Below are 20,157 nucleotides of genomic sequence, written 5' to 3' on the forward strand. Positions count from 1 at the left end.
GACTAAGTAGGCCAGACAGTCCGCCCGTGTGTACGCGGCTAAAAAGTGATTGCCCCCTAAACCTAATAACTGGTTGGGCCACCCTTAGCAGCAACAACTGCAACCAAGCGTTTGCGATAACGTGCAATGAGGCTTTTACAGCGTCCTGGAGGAATTTTGGCCCACTCATCTTTGCAGAATTGTCCTAATTCAGTTACATTAGAGGGTTTTCGAGCATGAACGGCCTTTTTAAGGTCATACCACAACATCTCAATAGGATTCAGGTCAGGACTTTGGCTAGGCCACTCCAAAGTCTTCATTTTGTTTTTCTTCAGCCATTCGGTGGTGGACTTGCTGGTGTGTTTAGGATCATTGTCCTGCTGCAGAACCCAAGTTCGTTTCAGCTTGAGTACACGAACAGATGGTCGGACATTCTCCTTCAGGATCTCTTGGTAGACAGCAGAATTCATAGTTCCTTTTATCACGGCAAGTCTTCCAGGTCCTGAAGCAGCAAAACAGCCCCAGACCATCACACTACCACCACCATATTTTACTGTTGGTATAATGTTCTTTTTCTGAAATGCAGTGTTCCTTCTACGCCAGATATACTTGGACACACACCTTCCAAAGAGCAGGGGCGTACCTAGACTATTTGGCACCCGGGGCGGATCCTATATCTGGCACCCCCCCTCCCCCAGATGGGCAGTCGGCACACCGCACATTGACATAAAATTACGTCATGTGTAGCGCCTCCATGCTCTGTAGCCTGTGCTGCTGCCAGTGGCGTTACTAGGGCTGGTGTCACCTGGTGCAGTAAAACATGGTGTCACCACCCAAAAAATATATATTTTCCTGTTTTCTGAAAATGCGCCAAAGATGCAGACTTTTGGTGCATTTTCAGAAAATGCCGAAAAAAATATGCAACCTAAGAAATCTACAGCACTGCATCCATAGATTACATAGCCCGTACCTCTGGACCCCTTCACATTACACAGCCCCCACACCTTTGGACCCCTTTAGGCCCCTTTCACACTGGGGCGGAGGATGCGTTGGCAGTAAAATGCCGCTTTTCGGCCACTAGCGGGGTGCTTTTACCCCCCACTAGCAGCCGAGAAAGGGTTAAAACCACTGCAAAACGCTGCTGCAGCAGCGCTATGCTGGCGGTATAGCCGCGCTGCCCTATTGATTTCAATGGGCAGGAGTGGTGTATACATCACTCCAAAGATGCTGCTAGCAGGACTGCCCTGCCAGCGCACCGTTCCAGTGTGAAAGCCCTCGGGACTTTCACATTGGAGACGCAGAAGTGGCTCTTTCAGTGCGAAAGGGGTTTTACATTGCATAGCCCCCATTTACACCAATGCTGTGGGGGTAATTATAACATCCACTGACATCATTGCTTGGGGTTATTAACAAATGGGCTTATTTTACTCCTGCTCTGCCTTGCTGCAAAAAAAATAAAAAATTACATTTACAGCCTATTATGCATCTGTAGAACAGAAATAAAATAAAATTATGGGAGCATTGGAACTACTAAAATAAATACTGTTAAAATTTGTGAGTGATATCTGATTTGAAATATTTAAAGCGGTTTTAAACCTTTGCGGTTTTCCCCCCTTAACGCATCCTATGCATTAAGGTGAAAAAAAAAAAAAACACCTGGCAGTCACCGGCCCCCCAATCCCCCTTTTACTTACCTGAGCCCCTTCATCTCCTCGGTGGGGACGCGCTGTCCTCCTCTCCACGGAGTCCGGCTTTGATTGGATAGATTGATAGCAGCACAGCCATTGTCTACCGCTGCTGTCAATCAAATCCAATGACGTGGGTGCTGGGGAGGGGGGACAAGTCATAAACTTGGCGTATGTGGACGCCAAATGAATGAATCAGGAGTGAGTCAGTAATATAACCCCCACGTGAGAGCGCTTCTCCTAGGGCGTTATCTAATTCGGGGAGGAGCCACGAGAGCCACTGAGGGACCCCAGAAGACGAGGTTCAGGGTCACTCTGTGCAACAAACCTTTAGTACCACTTTAAGAGCTCGATTATACCAGAAGGTGGTGCAGGAAATCCATGTTCTGTATGCGTTTCCCACACTGCGTTCAAAACGCACTGGGTACGTGATCTCCTGCAGGTGTATATATATTTTTCTAAGGACACCTTTAACATAGATCACAATGGCAGTGCTTTTGCCTGCTCCAGATTTCATGGTACCATAGTATCATGCAATTTGGTGCAGTACGCTTTTGAAAAAGTAGTGTGTGCATTACATTTTTGTGCGATTCAATGTGATTTCATCCCAGTTAAATGAATGAGTTGCAAATTGCACCGCATGGAGTTGCACAGGAATCCAGAAGGCATTTCTAAAGCCGCATTGGAAAAACAACAAGCAAATATAGAACTGCATGCAAGTAAAGTCCAATCAAAAAATGACACTCAGGTAAAATTTTATTGAAAATGATTGCACTCCAATCACTGAATCACCCTTTAAACTAAAAGCAGTGAGTTAGCACATTAGTCAGTGGTGGACACAGCAGCCTCCCCCCTTCCCCCTTATTAGACCAGGTCAGGGAGGTAGAAACAAACACCCCACCCTCTTCTCACAGCACACCAGCTGAGGGCAGCGACCACCATGCCAACCCCCTTATCACAAGCTCACCTTGGAGGAAACTGGCAGGGAGGGCAGCTGGCTCAGCCTCAAGTACATGATCAGGGCAGCAGCTAGCAAGGTCTGGAAAACACAGTGTGCGGTAGCAGCTGTGCCGCTCGGGCGGAGAATAGTAACAACAGGCTTGACTCAGCAGCTCAGCAGTGGTGGGAGGAGCAAGGAGGAAAGCAAAGACCAAACCATTGCTGCCACAGCACGGGGGTGATCTGGCTGGGAAAAAAACGGCCATAGAGAGCTGCCAGGGCTCTCCCCACCCTCTGTAAGTGGTGTCACCCGACCCGGGTGTGGACTGCACCCCCATTAGATATGCCACTGACACCCTCCCAATGTGTGGCACCCGGAGCGGACCGCACCCCCCGCCCCATCGTTGGTACGCCCCTGCCAAAGAGTTCCACTTTTGTCTCATCGGTCCACAGAATTTTGTCCCAAAAGTCTTGGGGATCATCAAGATGTGTTGTGGAGAAATTGAGACGAGCTTTGATGTTCTTTTTGCTCAGCAGTGGTTTTCTCCTTGGAACTCTGCCATGCAGGCCATTTTTGCCCAGTCTTTTCCTGATGGTGGAGGCATGAACGCTGACCTTAACTGAGGCAAGTGAGGCCTGCAGTTCCTTGGACGTTGTTGTGGGGTCTTTTGTGACCTCTTGGATGAGTCGTCGCTGCGCTCTTGGGGTAATTTTGGGCGGCCGGCCACTCCTGGGAAGGTTCACCACTGTTCCATGTCTTCGCCATTTGTGGATAATGGCTCTCACTGTGGTTCGCTGGATTCCCAAAGCTTTGGAAATGGCTTTATAACCCTTTCCAGACTGATAGATCTCAATTACTTTCTTTCTCAATTGTTCCTGAATTTCTTTGGGTCTCGGCATGATGTGTAGCTTTTAAGGATCTTCTGGTGGACCTTACTGTGTCAAGCAGCTCCTATTTAAGTGATGCCTTGATTGTGAACAGGTGTGGCAATAATCAGGCCTGGGTGTGGCTAGAGAAATTGAACTCAGGTGTGGACAACCACAGTTATAGTATGTTTTAACAAGGGGGGCAATCACTTTTTCACACAGGGCCATGATGGTTTGGATTTTTTTTCACCTTTAATAATAAACACCTTCATTTACAAATTGCATTTTGTGTTTACTTGTGTTGTCCTTGACTATTGTTTAAATTGGTTTGATGTTCTGAAACACTTAAGTGTGACAAACATGCAAAGGAACAGGAAATGAGGAAGGGGGCAAACACTTTTTCACACCACTGTATACCATAGCACTGTCAGAGGACACTGGCCTGATCACAACAGTCTCTGCACCAGAGGAGCTTCTCCAGGTGGTGCTGTTCTGCAGGGTGCTGTTGGCTCACTCTGCTGTGATCTCAGCTGAGAGAAGCAGCAAGCCTGGGGCCTCTCATGCAGGATTTTCCCGGGCAAGCATGGACCATGTTGGGGAAGACGAAGGTGGAGGCTCCCCAGAGGCACTGAGGCCTACTCCATGTGCTCAAGCTGCAATGGATCCTGGGCCTGTCCCTATGCAAGAGGAGTCCTTACCAGTCTTCCAGGATAGAGTGGTGAACAGACTTTGCCGCATTGCTAAAGAGGAACAGAAACTTGCTGTCATGAAAGAGGATCTCAGGAAAAAGAAATCCCTGCACAGTAAGTCTGGAAACAGTAAGAGGGAAATCTCCAAGCTAAAGTCTCTGGAAGTGGCATTGAAAAAAGCAGAAGTTGGTCTCCTCTCTGAAGGAGAGCAGCGGTGTGTTCAGAGAACAGTGTAAGAATGAGGAGAGATTCCAACAGATGAAGGAAAGTGCCTGTGCCAGTAGCAGCCAGAGGGTGGATACCAGAGCTACAGTGACAGTATGGATGGGGTTTAAGACTTCACATGGTGGCCCCAGTACTACCCCTGTCTCAGGATCTGTCATATCTGACTCAGTATCTGCCCCCCTCCCTCCCCAGCAGCCTGGGTCATCTCAGGAGGAGGTTGAGGAAAATGGTGGATTGCTGCAGACCATAACAGAAATGGAATGTCCCTTGAGCGGCACCGACTCATCAGATGAGGATCATGATAATGGAGTGCTTGCTGAAAATATCTCTCAATGTTGGTGGAAGGGAGCCAGTTGTGCAACTTTCACCTAACCCACCTTCCATTAAATGCAGGAATGTGGTACAGCTCAGGTGGGAAGGAGGAGGTATTCCACCTATCAGGAGGGTAGTTGTGGATAACATCCTAGCCATGGGATTTCAGGCGGAGGATATTTATGCTCTTATTAGTCCGGCTGGTTCCTTTGAATATGATTTGTCATTTGTGCATCCAGAATCTCTGGATCTGTTTTGGGAGCGGCTTGAGCATGTATATGGGGGCCATCAAGACTGGAAGGGGCTTGTCCCCAAAGTTGTCTCACGACAGGTCTTGATAGAAAATGTGACTATCCTGACAAGGAATGAGTCTATACCCCCTGAGGATTTATGGGTCTGGTTGAGGAGGTTTGGTGAAACGTTGGGTCCCCTAAAAAAAGATTTTGGATGAAAGAGGAATCTGGACGGGTGGGTGATCAGTGTCAATGAGGTTAAGTGCGTGTGGGAATGTGGTCCAGCATTTTCCCTCCTCTGCCTTTATTGGTAGAGATAGGATTACTGTCTTCTACCCTGGTCAACCTAAGGTGTGCCATAAATGTAGAGTCAAGGGACATTTCTCCTCTAAATATCCAGAACAGAACAGAAGTGCTCTTTGTGTCAGGAACTGGGGCATCTGGCAAGGGACTGTAACATCATTAAATGTAACCTATGTGATAAGGTTGGTCACCCTTATAGCCGGTGCCCTGAGGCTTTGCACAATAGAGCCTTGTACACACGGTCGGAGAATCCTTCGGAATGTGTCCTATTGGACCGTGTTGTCGGATAATCCGACTGTGTGTGGTATGCATCGGACTGATTCCGTCCGAATATCCGTCCGACCCAATTTTCCAACATGTTGGAAATATTTCCCAACCAACTGGGCCGATCGGACATACTCCGATCATGTGTAGAGAATTTTGATCGGACCAAGTGCCACGCATGCTCAGATCAAATTCCTACATCAAAGCTATTGGCTACTAGCCTGATTGTAGTCCCATCGTAACGAAATTACGTCATCACGTTCTGAAAGATCGGATTTTTCGACAACTTTGTCCGACCGTGTGTATGCAACAGTTTCGGACAAAATCCGACAGGCAAAATCCGACGGATTTGGTTGTGGAAATCTCCGACCGTGTGTACAGGGGCTAGGTCAAAGCTAGTGGAGGAATTCTTCCGTCTGGAAAGAGAAGAGTCTGGGTTGGCGGAGGTTGTACCAAGGGATCCTCGTGTCTCTGTCCGGTCAGAATCTGTGTCTGTCTGTGGTGTCAGTGTCCCCCCCAGTCTGTGGTCTCCCAGTCAGTGTCAGAAAGTATGGTTGTGAAGTCTGTGTCCGCAACTATTGTTTCTCCTAGTGTAGTGAAGGCAGTGGAGGGTCCTGGACCAGAATGTATGGTGGTGCCAACCCCTCCTCCTCGGCGTGGCACAAGTGGGGCTGGAGGTCGGCAGACACCGAGGTGGGGAGTGAGGGATGGATTTGATGATGGTGGAGGGGGAGGTGGGAAGGGAATGAGAGTGGCTGGTGCAGAATGCAAGGTGAATGATGTGGAAGTCGGGGGGAATGATGTGGGAAGAGTGGTTAATGGGGGGGGGTTTGGAATCACATCCTGATGGCGATTAACTCTCAAAAGGTTTCTTAGCCTGGATTGTGTTTAAGTTGAGGTTCAGGGTTTGTTCTCTCTTTTGTTGTCGTTAAAATATGTTTCTTTCTACGTTATCGTGTCAGTTTTTCTTTATTTGCTGATGTAAGCACGCTTGTTTTTGTTTAGTTGTTGTTTATTTTTGTGTAAATATGTTTTTATTAATAATCTGTATGTTTTTATGATTTTTTAATTAAAATTATTTTTCGCTCTAAATACTTGATAAACCAGCAGCATCTGGTAGTGAGGAATGCTCTTTACAGTCAGGAATGTTTGTTCTTCATCTATTCCCGAGGACAGACTCGGAGGTGGAATTTCTATATTGGGGGGATTGCGTTGGGCGCTCGGAGGGGGAACATCGAGCGTTTTGTCTTCTGATACAAATGCCGACACTGATAAATCTGACTCTAAGAATGATGAAGACACAGAAGAATTGCTGACTACATCTAACGGACCCAGTACTGGCCATAGAGGAAGCCATTCATTTCTATACATATGTCCCCAACCGCTGCCGGTGTCACCCGTGTCATCATCTCAGTCCAGATTGACCGCTATCCAGACAGCTTGCGGCAACAGACATCAGTAAGGGGGGGGGGGGGGGAGGAGGGGGGGTCAGACTTGTGACATGAGGATTCCTCATAATGATATTATACAGTAATGTCGCCCTGGGGCCCGTCTGATACATGGGATGTTGTACATGAATATCCTTCTTCTTCTCATAGACAAAGCTTATTAAACGTCCCTCATGAATCTGACACAAGAATGTCACATCGCTGCATGGAGGTTGTCCATTTTTATTTTTTGTGTTGACTCCAAGCAAAAAGGTTTTCTTTATCAGTCAATTCACCCAAATGTGATATTCCAAATTTTGGCAGATTAAACCCCATGATAGTCTCTTCTATCTCTCTGTTGTTACTGGGTCTGTACACCCACTGTGCCCATTATGAGGGGTTCCCACCATCCCTGTGCTGAGTTCCCGGGTCTGTACACCCACTGTGCCCATTATGAGGGGTTCCCACCATCCCTGTGTTGAGTTCCCAGGTCTGTACACCTGCTGTGCCCATTATGAGGGGTTCCCACCATCCCTGTGCTGAGTTCCCAGGTCTGTACACCCACTGTGCCCATTATGAGGGGTTCCCACCATCCCTGTGCTGAGTTCCTGGGTCTGTACACCCAATGTGCCCATTATGAGGAGTTCCCACCATCCCTGTGTTGAGTTCCCAGGTCTGTACACCTGCTGTGCCCATTATGAGGGGTTCCCACCATCCCTGTGCTGAGTTCCCAGGTCTGTACACCCACTGTGCCCATTATGAGGGGTTCCCACCATCCCTGTGCTGAGTTCCCAGGTCTGTACACCTGCTGTGCCCATTATGAGGGGTTCTCACCATCCCTGTGCTGAGTTCCCAGGTCTGTACACCCACTGTGCCCATTATGAGGGGTTCCCACCATCCCTGTGCTGAGTTCCCAGGTCTGTACACCTGCTGTGCCCATTATGAGGGGTTCTCACCATCCCTGTGCTGAGTTCCCAGGTCTGTACACCCGCTGTGCCCATTATGAGGGGTTCCCACCATCTCTGTGCCAAGTTTCTGGATCTGTACATTCGCTGTGTCCATTATGAGAGGTTCCCACCATCCCTGTGCTGAGTTCCCAGGTCTGTACACCCACTGTGCCCATTATGAGGGGTTCCCACCATCCCTGTGCTGAGTTCCCAGGTCTGTACACCTGCTGTGCCCATTATGAGGGGTTCTCACCATCCCTGTGCTGAGTTCCCAGGTCTGTACACCTGCTGTGCCCATTATGAGGGGTTCCCACCATCCCTGTGCTGAGTTCCCGGGTCTGTACACCCGCTGTGCCCATTATGAGGGGTTCCCACCATCCCTGTGCTGAGTTCCCAGGTCTGTACACCCGCTGTGCCCATTATGAGGGGTTCCCACCATCTCTGTGCCAAGTTTCTGGATCTGTACATTCGCTGTGTCCATTATGAGAGGTTCCCACCATCCCTGTGCTGAGTTCCTGGGTCTGTACACCCGCTGTGCCCATTATGAGGGGTTCCCACCATCCCTGTGCTGAGTTCCCAGGTCTGTACACCTGCTGTGCCCATTATGAGGGGTTCTCACCATCCCTGTGCTGAGTTCCCAGGTCTGTACACCCGCTGTGCCCATTATGAGGGGTTCCCACCATCTCTGTGCCAAGTTTCTGGATCTGTACATTCGCTGTGTCCATTATGAGAGGTTCCCACCATCCCTGTGCTGAGTTCCCAGGTCTGTACACCCACTGTGCCCATTATGAGGGGTTCCCACCATCCCTGTGCTGAGTTCCCAGGTCTGTACACCTGCTGTGCCCATTATGAGGGGTTCTCACCATCCCTGTGCTGAGTTCCCAGGTCTGTACACCTGCTGTGCCCATTATGAGGGGTTCCCACCATCCCTGTGCTGAGTTCCCGGGTCTGTACACCCGCTGTGCCCATTATGAGGGGTTCCCACCATCCCTGTGCTGAGTTCCCAGGTCTGTACACCCGCTGTGCCCATTATGAGGGGTTCCCACCATCTCTGTGCCAAGTTTCTGGATCTGTACATTCGCTGTGTCCATTATGAGAGGTTCCCACCATCCCTGTGCTGAGTTCCTGGGTCTGTACACCCGCTGTGCCCATTATGAGGGGTTCCCACCATCCCTGTGCTGAGTTCCCAGGTCTGTACACCCGCTGTGCCCATTATGAGGGGTTCCCACCATCTCTGTGCCAAGTTTCTGGATCTGTACATTCGCTGTGTCCATTATGAGAGGTTCCCACCATCCCTGTGCTGAGTTCCTGGGTCTGTACACCCGGATGTGCCCATTTTTATATAATTCAAGAGGAACTGGAACACACAAAGCTGGGCAGGAACCAGGTCTGGAATGATTGCTGGGAGATCTCTCTCAGTTATAATAAGCAAGCCGCGGCCGACTATAAGTAAAATGTAACTTTTGTGGGATGTTGCTTTCATAGACTATAAACACAATTACTGCTCATCTAATAGACGGGTCTGTCTGTCTTTGTCCCACCAGCTCCTGAAATTTGTCCCGGAGAAGAGTGACATTGACCTGCTAGAAGAACACAAGCATGAGATCGACCGCATGGCGAGAGCAGACCGGTTCCTGTATGAGATGAGCCGGTAAGGCGGCACTTGTGATTGGTTCTTGTGCAGAGACAGCCGTGTCACTGACAACCCAGAGAAATAAAATAATCAGCAAGGTTCCTGGTCATGAGATCCCCATGAGAGCCAATGAACACATAAATTAACTTCTCTAAGCCTGCAGGTGGCGCTGTTTCCTCCCTCTCTGTACTCTCACAGAGAAAGAAATACATTGTATACAATTACAGTCCTAAAAAAAAATCATACATTAAATCTGACCTCCGGCCTTCGCTACAGTCTTGCACAGTTGTAGCAGCTCCTCTCCTGGACTGAAATGGCCTCCTCTGATTTCACCGCACACTGTGAGCTTCTCACAATGTGCATTAGAAGCTGCAGCAAGTCAGACTGAGCCCTGCCTCCTTTCCTGGCTGGGGGACATCCAGCATTATCTAGCCTATTGATCCCTAACCTGACTGTCCCTGCCCCACCCCTATGTCTAAAATGAGATACTGTATGTAATGAAAATAATAACAGTAATAATTATAGTATAAAGAAAATAATAAGATCTGTAATGAAATTGATACAATTATTATTATTATTATTATTATTAATAATAATAATATCAATAAAATAATAATAAGATATGTTATAAAAAATTATTATTATAACAATAAAATAATAATAAGATATGTAATATTCTAGATTGTAAGCTCTAACGAGCCAGGCCCTCCGATTCCTCCTGTATTGAATTGTATTGGAACTGTACTGTGTGCCCTCGTGTTGTAAAGCGCTGCACAAACTGTTGGCACGATATAAATCCATAATAATAACAATAATGTAATGAACATGATAATGAAAATTATAACAGTTGTATAAAAATATAAAGAAAATAATAGCATATGTAATGAAAATGTTAACAGTAGTAATAATAATAAAAATAATTATTAGTAATAATGCAGTGGAAATAATAATAAGATATATAATGAAAATGACAATAGTAGTAATAATAATGGGAATAAGAATAAGAGTAATATATAAAGACAATGATAATAAGATATTTGATGATTATGATGATGATAAGAATAACAATAATAATAGGATATGTAATGAAAATGCTAACAGTAATAATAATAATAATAATAGTAAAGTAAAGAAAATAATGATAAGATATATAATGAAAATCATAGTAGTAGTAATAATAATAATATAAAGAAAATAATAATAAGGAATGTGATGAAAATTAAAATAATAATAATAATAATAATAATGTAAAGAAAAAAAAATAATAAGATATGTAATGAAAATGATAACAGTAATAATAATGTAAAGAAAATAATAATAAGATACGTAAAGAAAATGATAACAGTAATAATTATAATGATAATAGTAAAGTAAAGAAAATAATGATAAGATATATAATGAAAATCATAGTAATAGTAATAATAATAATATAAAGAAAATAATAATAAGGAATGTGATGAAAATTAAAATAATAATAATAATAATAATAATAATGTAAAAAAAATAATAATAATAAGATATGTAGTGAAAATTATAACAGTAATAATAATGGAAAGAAAATAATAATAAGATACGTAAAGAAAATGATAACAGTAATAATTATAATGATAATAGTAAAGTAAAGAAAATAATGATAAGATATATAATGAAACTCATAGTAGTAGTAATAATAATAATAATATAAAGAAAAAAATAATAAGGAATGGGATGAAAATTAAAATAATAATAATAATAATGTAAAGAAAAAAATAATAAGATATGTAGTGAAAATTATAACAGTAATAATAATGTAAAGAAAATAATAATAAGATACCTAAAGAAAATGATAACAGTAATAATTATAATGATAATAGTAAAGTAAAGAAAATAATGATAAGATATATAATGAAAATCATACGGTAGTAGTAGTAATATTAATAATATAAAGAAAATAATAATAAAATACGTAAAAAAAATGATAACAGTAATATTTATAACGTCAAGAAAATAATAAGAAATGTCATGAAAATGTTAATGTTAATAATAAACATTATATACAGAAAATAATTATAAGATATGTAATGAACATGAAAACTTTATTTAAAAAAAGGAATTAGCATGTTGATGAGGGGGAGGGGGAAACCAGGGAAGGCAAAACATAAACAAATTAAACTTCAACTTTAATTTAAAATGTAAAAGGTTTATTCAGAAACTGATACATTTTCTAACATGTAGAAGAGAAATGATAGCTGTAATCTGATTGGTTTGCAAATGACAAGACAGGTGTTTTATTTTTTTTATTTTTTTTTTTTGCATTTTTCAAACAAACTATTTTATCAGTTAAAAACTGACATTTTTTTTTTTTTTTTGCGGCCCATTCGAATTTTTTTTATACTGTAATATTTCTATATTCTTCTCCAGGATTGATCATTACCAGCAGCGGCTGCAGGCTCTGTTCTTTAAGAAGAAATTTCCGGAGAGGCTTGCAGAGTCCAAACCGAAGGTGGAAGGTAAAGAGAACCCGTCACTACGACACGCAGAACAAAACCTTCCCAGGTCTCCACAGCTGCTGTGCTTATGAGGGGTTTCCACCATCCTTACCCTGTGTTAGGGGTCTGTACACCCGCTGTGCCCATTATGAGGGGTTCCCACCATCCCTGTGCTGAGTTCCCGGGTCTGTACATCTGCTGTGCCCATTATGAGGGGTTCCCACCATCCCTGTGCTGAGTTCCCCGGTCTGTACACCTACTGTGCCCATTATGAGGGGCTCCCACCATCCCTGTGCTGAGTTCCCCGGTCTGTACACCTACTGTGCCCATTATGAGGGGCTCCCACCATCCCTGTGCTGAGTTCCCCGGTCTGTACACCTACTGTGCCCATTATGAGGGGTTCCCACCATCCCTGTGCTGAGTTCCCAGGTCTGTACACCCGCTGTGCCCATTATGAGGGGTTCCCACCATCCCTGTGCTGAGTTCCCAGGTCTGTACACCCGCTGTGCCCATTATGAGGGGTTCCCACCATCCCTGCACTGAGTTCCCAGGTCTGTACACCTGCTGTGCCCATTATGAGGGGTTCCCACCATCCCTGCACTGAGTTCCCAGGTCTGTACACCTGCTGTGCCCATTATGAGGGGTTCCCACCATCCCTGTGCTGAGTTCCCAGGTCTGTACACCTGCTGTGTCCATTATGAGGGGTTCCCACCATCCCTGTGCTGAGTTCCCAGGTCTGTACACCCGCTGTGCCCATTATGAGGGGTTCTCACCATCCCTGTGCTGAGTTCCCAGGTCTGTACACCCGCTGTGCCCATTATGAGGGGTTCCCACCATCCCTGTGCTGAGTTCCCAGGTCTGTACACCCGCTGTGCCCATTATGAGGGGTTCCCACCATCCCTGTGCTGAGTTCCCAGGTCTGTACACCCGCTGTGCCCATTATGAGGGGTTCCCACCATCCCTGTGCTGAGTTCCCGGGTCTGTACACCCGCTGTGCCCATTATGAGGGGTTCCCACCATCCCTGTGCTGAGTTCCCAGGTCTGTACACCCGCTGTGCCCATTATGAGGGGTTCCCACCATCCCTGTGCTGAGTTCCCAGGTCTGTACACCCGCTGTGCCCATTATGAGGGGTTCCCACCATCCCTGCACTGAGTTCCCAGGTCTGTACACCTGCTGTGCCCATTATGAGGGGTTCCCACCATCCCTGCACTGAGTTCCCAGGTCTGTACACCTGCTGTGCCCATTATGAGGGGTTCCCACCATCCCTGTGCTGAGTTCCCAGGTCTGTACACCTGCTGTGTCCATTATGAGGGGTTCCCACCATCCCTGTGCTGAGTTCCCAGGTCTGTACACCCGCTGTGCCCATTATGAGGGGTTCTCACCATCCCTGTGCTGAGTTCCCAGGTCTGTACACCTGCTGTACCCATTATGAGGGGTTCCCACCATCCCTGCACTGAGTTCCCAGGTCTGTACACCTGCTGTGTCCATTATGAGGGGTTCCCACCATCCCTGTGCTGAGTTCCCGGGTCTGTACACCCGCTGTGCCCATTATGGGGGGTTCCCACCATCCCTGTGCTGAGTTCCCAGGTCTGTACACCCGCTGTGCCCATTATGAGGGGTTCCCACCATCCCTGTGCTGAGTTCCCAGGTCTGTACACCCGCTGTGCCCATTATGAGGGGTTCCCACCATCCCTGTGCTGAGTTCCCAGGTCTGTACACCTGCTGTGCCCATTATGAGGGGTTCCCACCATCCCTGCACTGAGTTCCCAGGTCTGTACACCTGCTGTGCCCATTATGAGGGGTTCCCACCATCCCTGTGCTGAGTTCCCGGGTCTGTACACCCGCTGTGCCCATTATGGGGGGTTCCCACCATCCCTGTGCTGAGTTCCCAGGTCTGTACACCCGCTGTGCCCATTATGAGGGGTTCCCACCATCCCTGTGCTGAGTTCCCAGGTCTGTACACCTGCTGTGTCCATTATGAGGGGTTCCCACCATCCCTGTGCTGAGTTCCCAGGTCTGTACACCCGCTGTGCCCATTATGAGGGGTTCTCACCATCCCTGTGCTGAGTTCCCAGGTCTGTACACCTGCTGTACCCATTATGAGGGGTTCCCACCATCCCTGCACTGAGTTCCCAGGTCTGTACACCTGCTGTGTCCATTATGAGGGGTTCCCACCATCCCTGTGCTGAGTTCCCGGGTCTGTACACCCGCTGTGCCCATTATGGGGGGTTCCCACCATCCCTGTGCTGAGTTCCCAGGTCTGTACACCCGCTGTGCCCATTATGAGGGGTTCCCACCATCCCTGTGCTGAGTTCCCAGGTCTGTACACCCGCTGTGCCCATTATGAGGGGTTCCCACCATCCCTGCACTGAGTTCCCAGGTCTGTACACCTGCTGTGCCCATTATGAGGGGTTCCCACCATCCCTGCACTGAGTTCCCAGGTCTGTACACCTGCTGTGCCCATTATGAGAGGTTCCCACCATCCCTGTGCTGAGTTCCCAGGTCTGTACACCTGCTGTGTCCATTATGAAGGGTTCCCACCATCCCTGTGCTGAGTTCCCAGGTCTGTACACCCGCTGTGCCCATTATGAAGGGTTCCCACCATCCCTGTGCTGAGTTCCCAGGTCTGTACACCCGCTGTGCCCATTATGAGGGGTTCTCACCATCCCTGTGCTGAGTTCCCAGGTCTGTACACCCGCTGTGCCCATTATGAGGGGTTCCCACCATCCCTGTGCTGAGTTCCCAGGTCTGTACACCCGCTGTGCCCATTATGAGGGGTTCCCACCATCCCTGTGCTGAGTTCCCAGGTCTGTACACCCGCTGTGCCCATTATGAGGGGTTCCCACCATCCCTGTGCTGAGTTCCCGGGTCTGTACACCCGCTGTGCCCATTATGAGGGGTTCTCACCATCCCTGTGCTGAGTTCCCAGGTCTGTACACCCGCTGTGCCCATTATGAGGGGTTCCCACCATCCCTGTGCTGAGTTCCCGGGTCTGTACACCCGCTGTGCCCATTAGGAGGGGTTCCCACCATCCCTGCACTGAGTTCCCAGGTCTGTACACCTGCTGTGCCCATTATGAGGGGTTCCCACCATCCCTGTGCTGAGTTCCCAGGTCTGTACACCTGCTGTGTCCATTATGAGGGGTTCCCACCATCCCTGTGCTGAGTTCCCAGGTCTGTACACCCGCTGTGCCCATTATGAGGGGTTCCCACCATCCCTGCACTGAGTTCCCAGGTCTGTACACCTGCTGTGCCCATTATGAGGGGTTCCCACCATCCCTGTGCTGAGTTCCCAGGTCTGTACACCCGCTGTGCCCATTATGAGGGGTTCCCACCATCCCTGCACTGAGTTCCCAGGTCTGTACACCTGCTGTGCCCATTATGAGGGGTTCCCACCATCCCTGCACTGAGTTCCCAGGTCTGTACACCTGCTGTGCCCATTATGAGGGGTTCCCACCATCCCTGTGCTGAGTTCCCAGGTCTGTACACCTGCTGTGTCCATTATGAGGGGTTCCCACCATCCCTGTGCTGAGTTCCCAGGTCTGTACACCCGCTGTGCCCATTATGAGGGGTTCTCACCATCCCTGTGCTGAGTTCCCAGGTCTGTACACCTGCTGTGTCCATTATGAGGGGTTCCCACCATCCCTGTGCTGAGTTCCCGGGTCTGTACACCCGCTGTGCCCATTATGGGGGGTTCCCACCATCCCTGTGCTGAGTTCCCAGGTCTGTACACCCGCTGTGCCCATTATGAGGGGTTCCCACCATCCCTGTGCTGAGTTCCCAGGTCTGTACACCCGCTGTGCCCATTATGAGGGGTTCCCACCATCCCTGTGCTGAGTTCCCAGGTCTGTACACCCGCTGTGCCCATTATGAGGGGTTCCCACCATCCCTGCACTGAGTTCCCAGGTCTGTACACCTGCTGTGCCCATTATGAGAGGTTCCCACCATCCCTGTGCTGAGTTCCCAGGTCTGTACACCTGCTGTGTCCATTATGAAGGGTTCCCACCATCCCTGCACTGAGTTCCCAGGTCTGTACACCTGCTGTGCCCATTATGAGAGGTTCCCACCATCCCTGTGCTGAGTTCCCAGGTCTGTACACCCGCTGTGCCCATTATGAGGGGTTCTCACCATCCCTGTGCTGAGTTCCCAGGTCTGTACACCCGCTGTGCCCATTATGAGGGGTTCCCACCATCCCTGTGCTGAGTTCCCAGGTCTGTACACCCGCTGTGCCCATTATGAGGGGTTCCCACCATCCCTGTGCTGAGTTCCCAGGTCTGTACACCCGCTGTGCCCATTATGAGGGGTTCCCACCATCCCTGTGCTGAGTTCCCAGGTCTGTACACCTGCTGTGTCCATTATGAGGGGTTCCCACCATCCCTGTGCTGAGTTCCCGGGTCTGTACACCCGCTGTGCCCATTATGAGGGGTTCTCACCATCCCTGTGCTGAGTTCCCAGGTCTGTACACCCGCTGTGCCCATTATGAGGGGTTCCCACCATCCCTGCACTGAGTTCCCAGGTCTGTACACCTGCTGTGCCCATTATGAGAGGTTCCCACCATCCCTGTGCTGAGTTCCCAGGTCTGTACACCTGCTGTGTCCATTATGAAGGGTTCCCACCATCCCTGTGCTGAGTTCCCAGGTCTGTACACCTGCTGTGCCCATTATGAGGGGTTCCCACCATCCCTGCACTGAGTTCCCAGGTCTGTACACCTGCTGTGCCCATTATGAGGGGTTCCCACCATCCCTGTGCTGAGTTCCCGGGTCTGTACACCCGCTGTGCCCATTATGGGGGGTTCCCACCATCCCTGTGCTGAGTTCCCAGGTCTGTACACCCGCTGTGCCCATTATGAGGGGTTCCCACCATCCCTGTGCTGAGTTCCCAGGTCTGTACACCCGCTGTGCCCATTATGAGGGGTTCCCACCATCCCTGCACTGAGTTCCCAGGTCTGTACACCTGCTGTGCCCATTATGAGAGGTTCCCACCATCCCTGTGCTGAGTTCCCAGGTCTGTACACCTGCTGTGTCCATTATGAAGGGTTCCCACCATCCCTGTGCTGAGTTCCCAGGTCTGTACACCTGCTGTGCCCATTATGAGGGGTTCCCACCATCCCTGCACTGAGTTCCCAGGTCTGTACACCTGCTGTGCCCATTATGAGGGGTTCCCACCATCCCTGCACTGAGTTCCCAGGTCTGTACACCTGCTGTGCCCATTATGAGAGGTTCCCACCATCCCTGTGCTGAGTTCCCAGGTCTGTACACCTGCTGTGTCCATTATGAAGGGTTCCCACCATCCCTGCACTGAGTTCCCAGGTCTGTACACCTGCTGTGCCCATTATGAGAGGTTCCCACCATCCCTGTGCTGAGTTCCCAGGTCTGTACACCCGCTGTGCCCATTATGAAGGGTTCCCACCATCCCTGTGCTGAGTTCCCAGGTCTGTACACCCGCTGTGCCCATTATGAGGGGTTCTCACCATCCCTGTGCTGAGTTCCCAGGTCTGTACACCCGCTGTGCCCATTATGAGGGGCTCCCACCATCCCTGTGCTGAGTTCCCAGGTCTGTACACCCGCTGTGCCCATTATGAGGGGTTCCCACCATCCCTGTGCTGAGTTCCCAGGTCTGTACACCCGCTGTGCCCATTATGAGGGGTTCCCACCATCCCTGTGCTGAGTTCCCGGGTCTGTACACCCGCTGTGCCCATTATGAGGGGTTCTCACCATCCCTGTGCTGAGTTCCCAGGTCTGTACACCCGCTGTGCCCATTATGAGGGGTTCTCACCATCCCTGCTGGATTTTGATTTATTTTATATTATGGAGAATGTAAGAGGAGGAGTCAGAACACACAAAGATTTAGAACCCGCTATGGGTGTCTCGGCCGGCCAGACTCCGCCTATAATTGGAACCTCAATGTTTCTATACTGACCTTCTGTTCCTGATTGATAAATCTTGTTTTTGCTCCCAAGCTCTTCTCATGGCGTGTAAAGAACTGACCCGGAGTAAGAGGTTAAAGCAGCTCCTGGAGGTGGTCCTGGCGTTCGGGAACTACATGAACAAAGGACAGCGAGGAAACGCCTTTGGATTTAAAGTTGCGAGTTTGAATAAAATCATGGACACCAAGTCCAGTATAGACAGGTGAGCGGGAGAAAATTCATTTCCTTCAATTGAATGACGAGTAGAGATGACGAGTAGAGATGAGGAGTAGAGATGAGCGCGGTTCGTCATATCGTGACGGCGATTCATTTTTATCACAATGTCATAACGATATTATGGGATTCATTGTACATCAAGCAGTGCAGCCAATAATGATGCTAAATGTAAAATAAGAGCCGTTATCCACGCAGGCAGATTACTTCCAGTCCATCTGAGCTGACTGATCGATACGCAATAGAGAAGCAGTAAAGCACGATCGCTGTGATTTTCTGATTGAGCTATTTCAGAGTTATATACCACATTTTGGCCAATAGAAGGAGCTGCCAATCACGGGAAATCGTAGTATTAGAGAAAACATGGGAAAAGCTCCAACAATGTTTATAAATGTAATTTTGTATCTCTCTATCTCCATCTGAACAATGTTTATAAACAATGTTAATTTGTATCGCTCTATCTCCCGTCTGAACAATGTTTATAGGCCATGTTACTTTGTATCTATCTCCCATCTGAACAATGTTTATAAACAACGTTGCTTTGTTCAGATGGGAGATTGAGAGATACAAATTAACATGGTTTATAAACATTGTTCAGATGGGAGATAAAGAGATACAATGTTTATAAACAATGTTACTTTATAAACTCAATCTCCCATCTGATTAAAGTGTAACTAAAAGCAAAGCGCTTACCCCGACTTGTTCATGCCCTGACTTAGTTGGGGTAGGCGGAACACTTTGATGGGGGTGGGTCAGACAGGCCACTTGACCTTTGACCTCTGGGGGACACGCCTGCTGACCTTTGGGGGAGGTCCCTGTTCCAATCCCTGAGTCCTAACCTTGTTCTTCAAGGGGAAACCCCTTTGGATAAGTGGAGAGGGATTAAAACCCCTGTCAGTTTTTATTACTGTCTGCACCCTCTCTGTTTGTCCTCTTTACCATTATCATAGAAAGTGATGGTAAAAGAAAATCCCAAATTTTGGGTTGTCACCAGAAAATGAATAGAGAGGAAATCTTCCAATGGGGACACTAGTTCTGGTGACTTGGGGGCATCCCCGAGGAATTCTTTTCATTTTCAGGGATTTCCTTCCACTCTCTATTTGTCTACGGGACAGGGGATGAAGGGAAATATCTGCAATGGGACGCAAATGGTGAAAAATAAATCTGACAGGGGTTATAACCCTCCTTTGCTCTATCCAAAGGAATAATAAAAAAGAAAGTTTTGCCCATAGTTCTACTTTAATGTTTATAAACAAAGTTATTTTCTTTCTCTCTCTATCTCCTGTCTGAGCAATGTTTATAAACAACGTTAATTTTTATTTCTCTATCTCCTGGAGGAAAAATGTTTAATGTTATTCTGTATCTCCTGTCTGATCAATGTTTATAAACAATGTTCTTTTGTCTCTATCTCCTGTCTGATCAATGTTTGTAAACAATGTTCCATTGTCTCTCTCTATTTCCCGTCTGATCAATGTTAATAAACAATGTACTTTGTATCTATCTCCTGTCTGATCAATGTTACTTTGTCTCTCTCTATCACCTGTCTTATCAATGTTAATAAACAATGTTACTTTGTATCACTCTATCTCCCATCTGAGCAATGTTTATAAACAATGTTACTTTGTATCTCTCACCTGTCTGATCAATGTTTATAAACAATGTTACTTTGTATCACTCTACCTTCCATCTGAACAATGTTTATAAACAATGTTATTTTGTCTCTATCTCCTGTCTGATCAATGTTTGTAAACAATGGTCCTTTGTCTCTATTTCCTGTCTGATCAATGTGAATAATGTACTTTGTATCTATCTCCTGTCTGATCAATGTTTATAAACAATGTTACTTTGTATCTCTATCTCCCATCTGAGCAATGTTTATAAACAATGTTACTTTGTATCACTCATCTGTCTGATCAATGTTTATAAACAATGTTACTTTGTATCACTCTACCTTCCATCTGAACAATGTTTATAAACAATGTTACTTTGTATCACTCTACCTCCCATCTGAACAATTTTTATAAACAATGTTACTTTGTATCTCTCT

At 47.3% G+C, this 20,157-nt stretch overlaps 1 protein-coding gene across 1 annotated transcript in view; it reads left to right on the forward strand.

The window, feature by feature from the left end:
• DAAM2 (dishevelled associated activator of morphogenesis 2) overlaps positions 1 to 20,157 on the forward strand; it is a gene marked incomplete in the record, with an annotated part of 380,667 nt that overhangs the window by 327,817 nt on the left and 32,693 nt on the right. The window contains 3 exon segments of the mRNA XM_077485388.1: positions 9,415 to 9,521; positions 11,904 to 11,992; positions 17,931 to 18,099. Of these exon segments, the coding sequence (XP_077341514.1) occupies positions 9,415 to 9,521; positions 11,904 to 11,992; positions 17,931 to 18,099 (365 nt within the window).

Source organism: Lithobates pipiens, unplaced genomic scaffold (assembly GCF_037356315.1).
Source record: "Lithobates pipiens isolate NorthernLeopardFrog02 unplaced genomic scaffold, aLitPip1_a1.2 Scaffold_18, whole genome shotgun sequence".
Taxonomy (NCBI): Eukaryota; Metazoa; Chordata; class Amphibia; order Anura; family Ranidae; genus Lithobates; species Lithobates pipiens.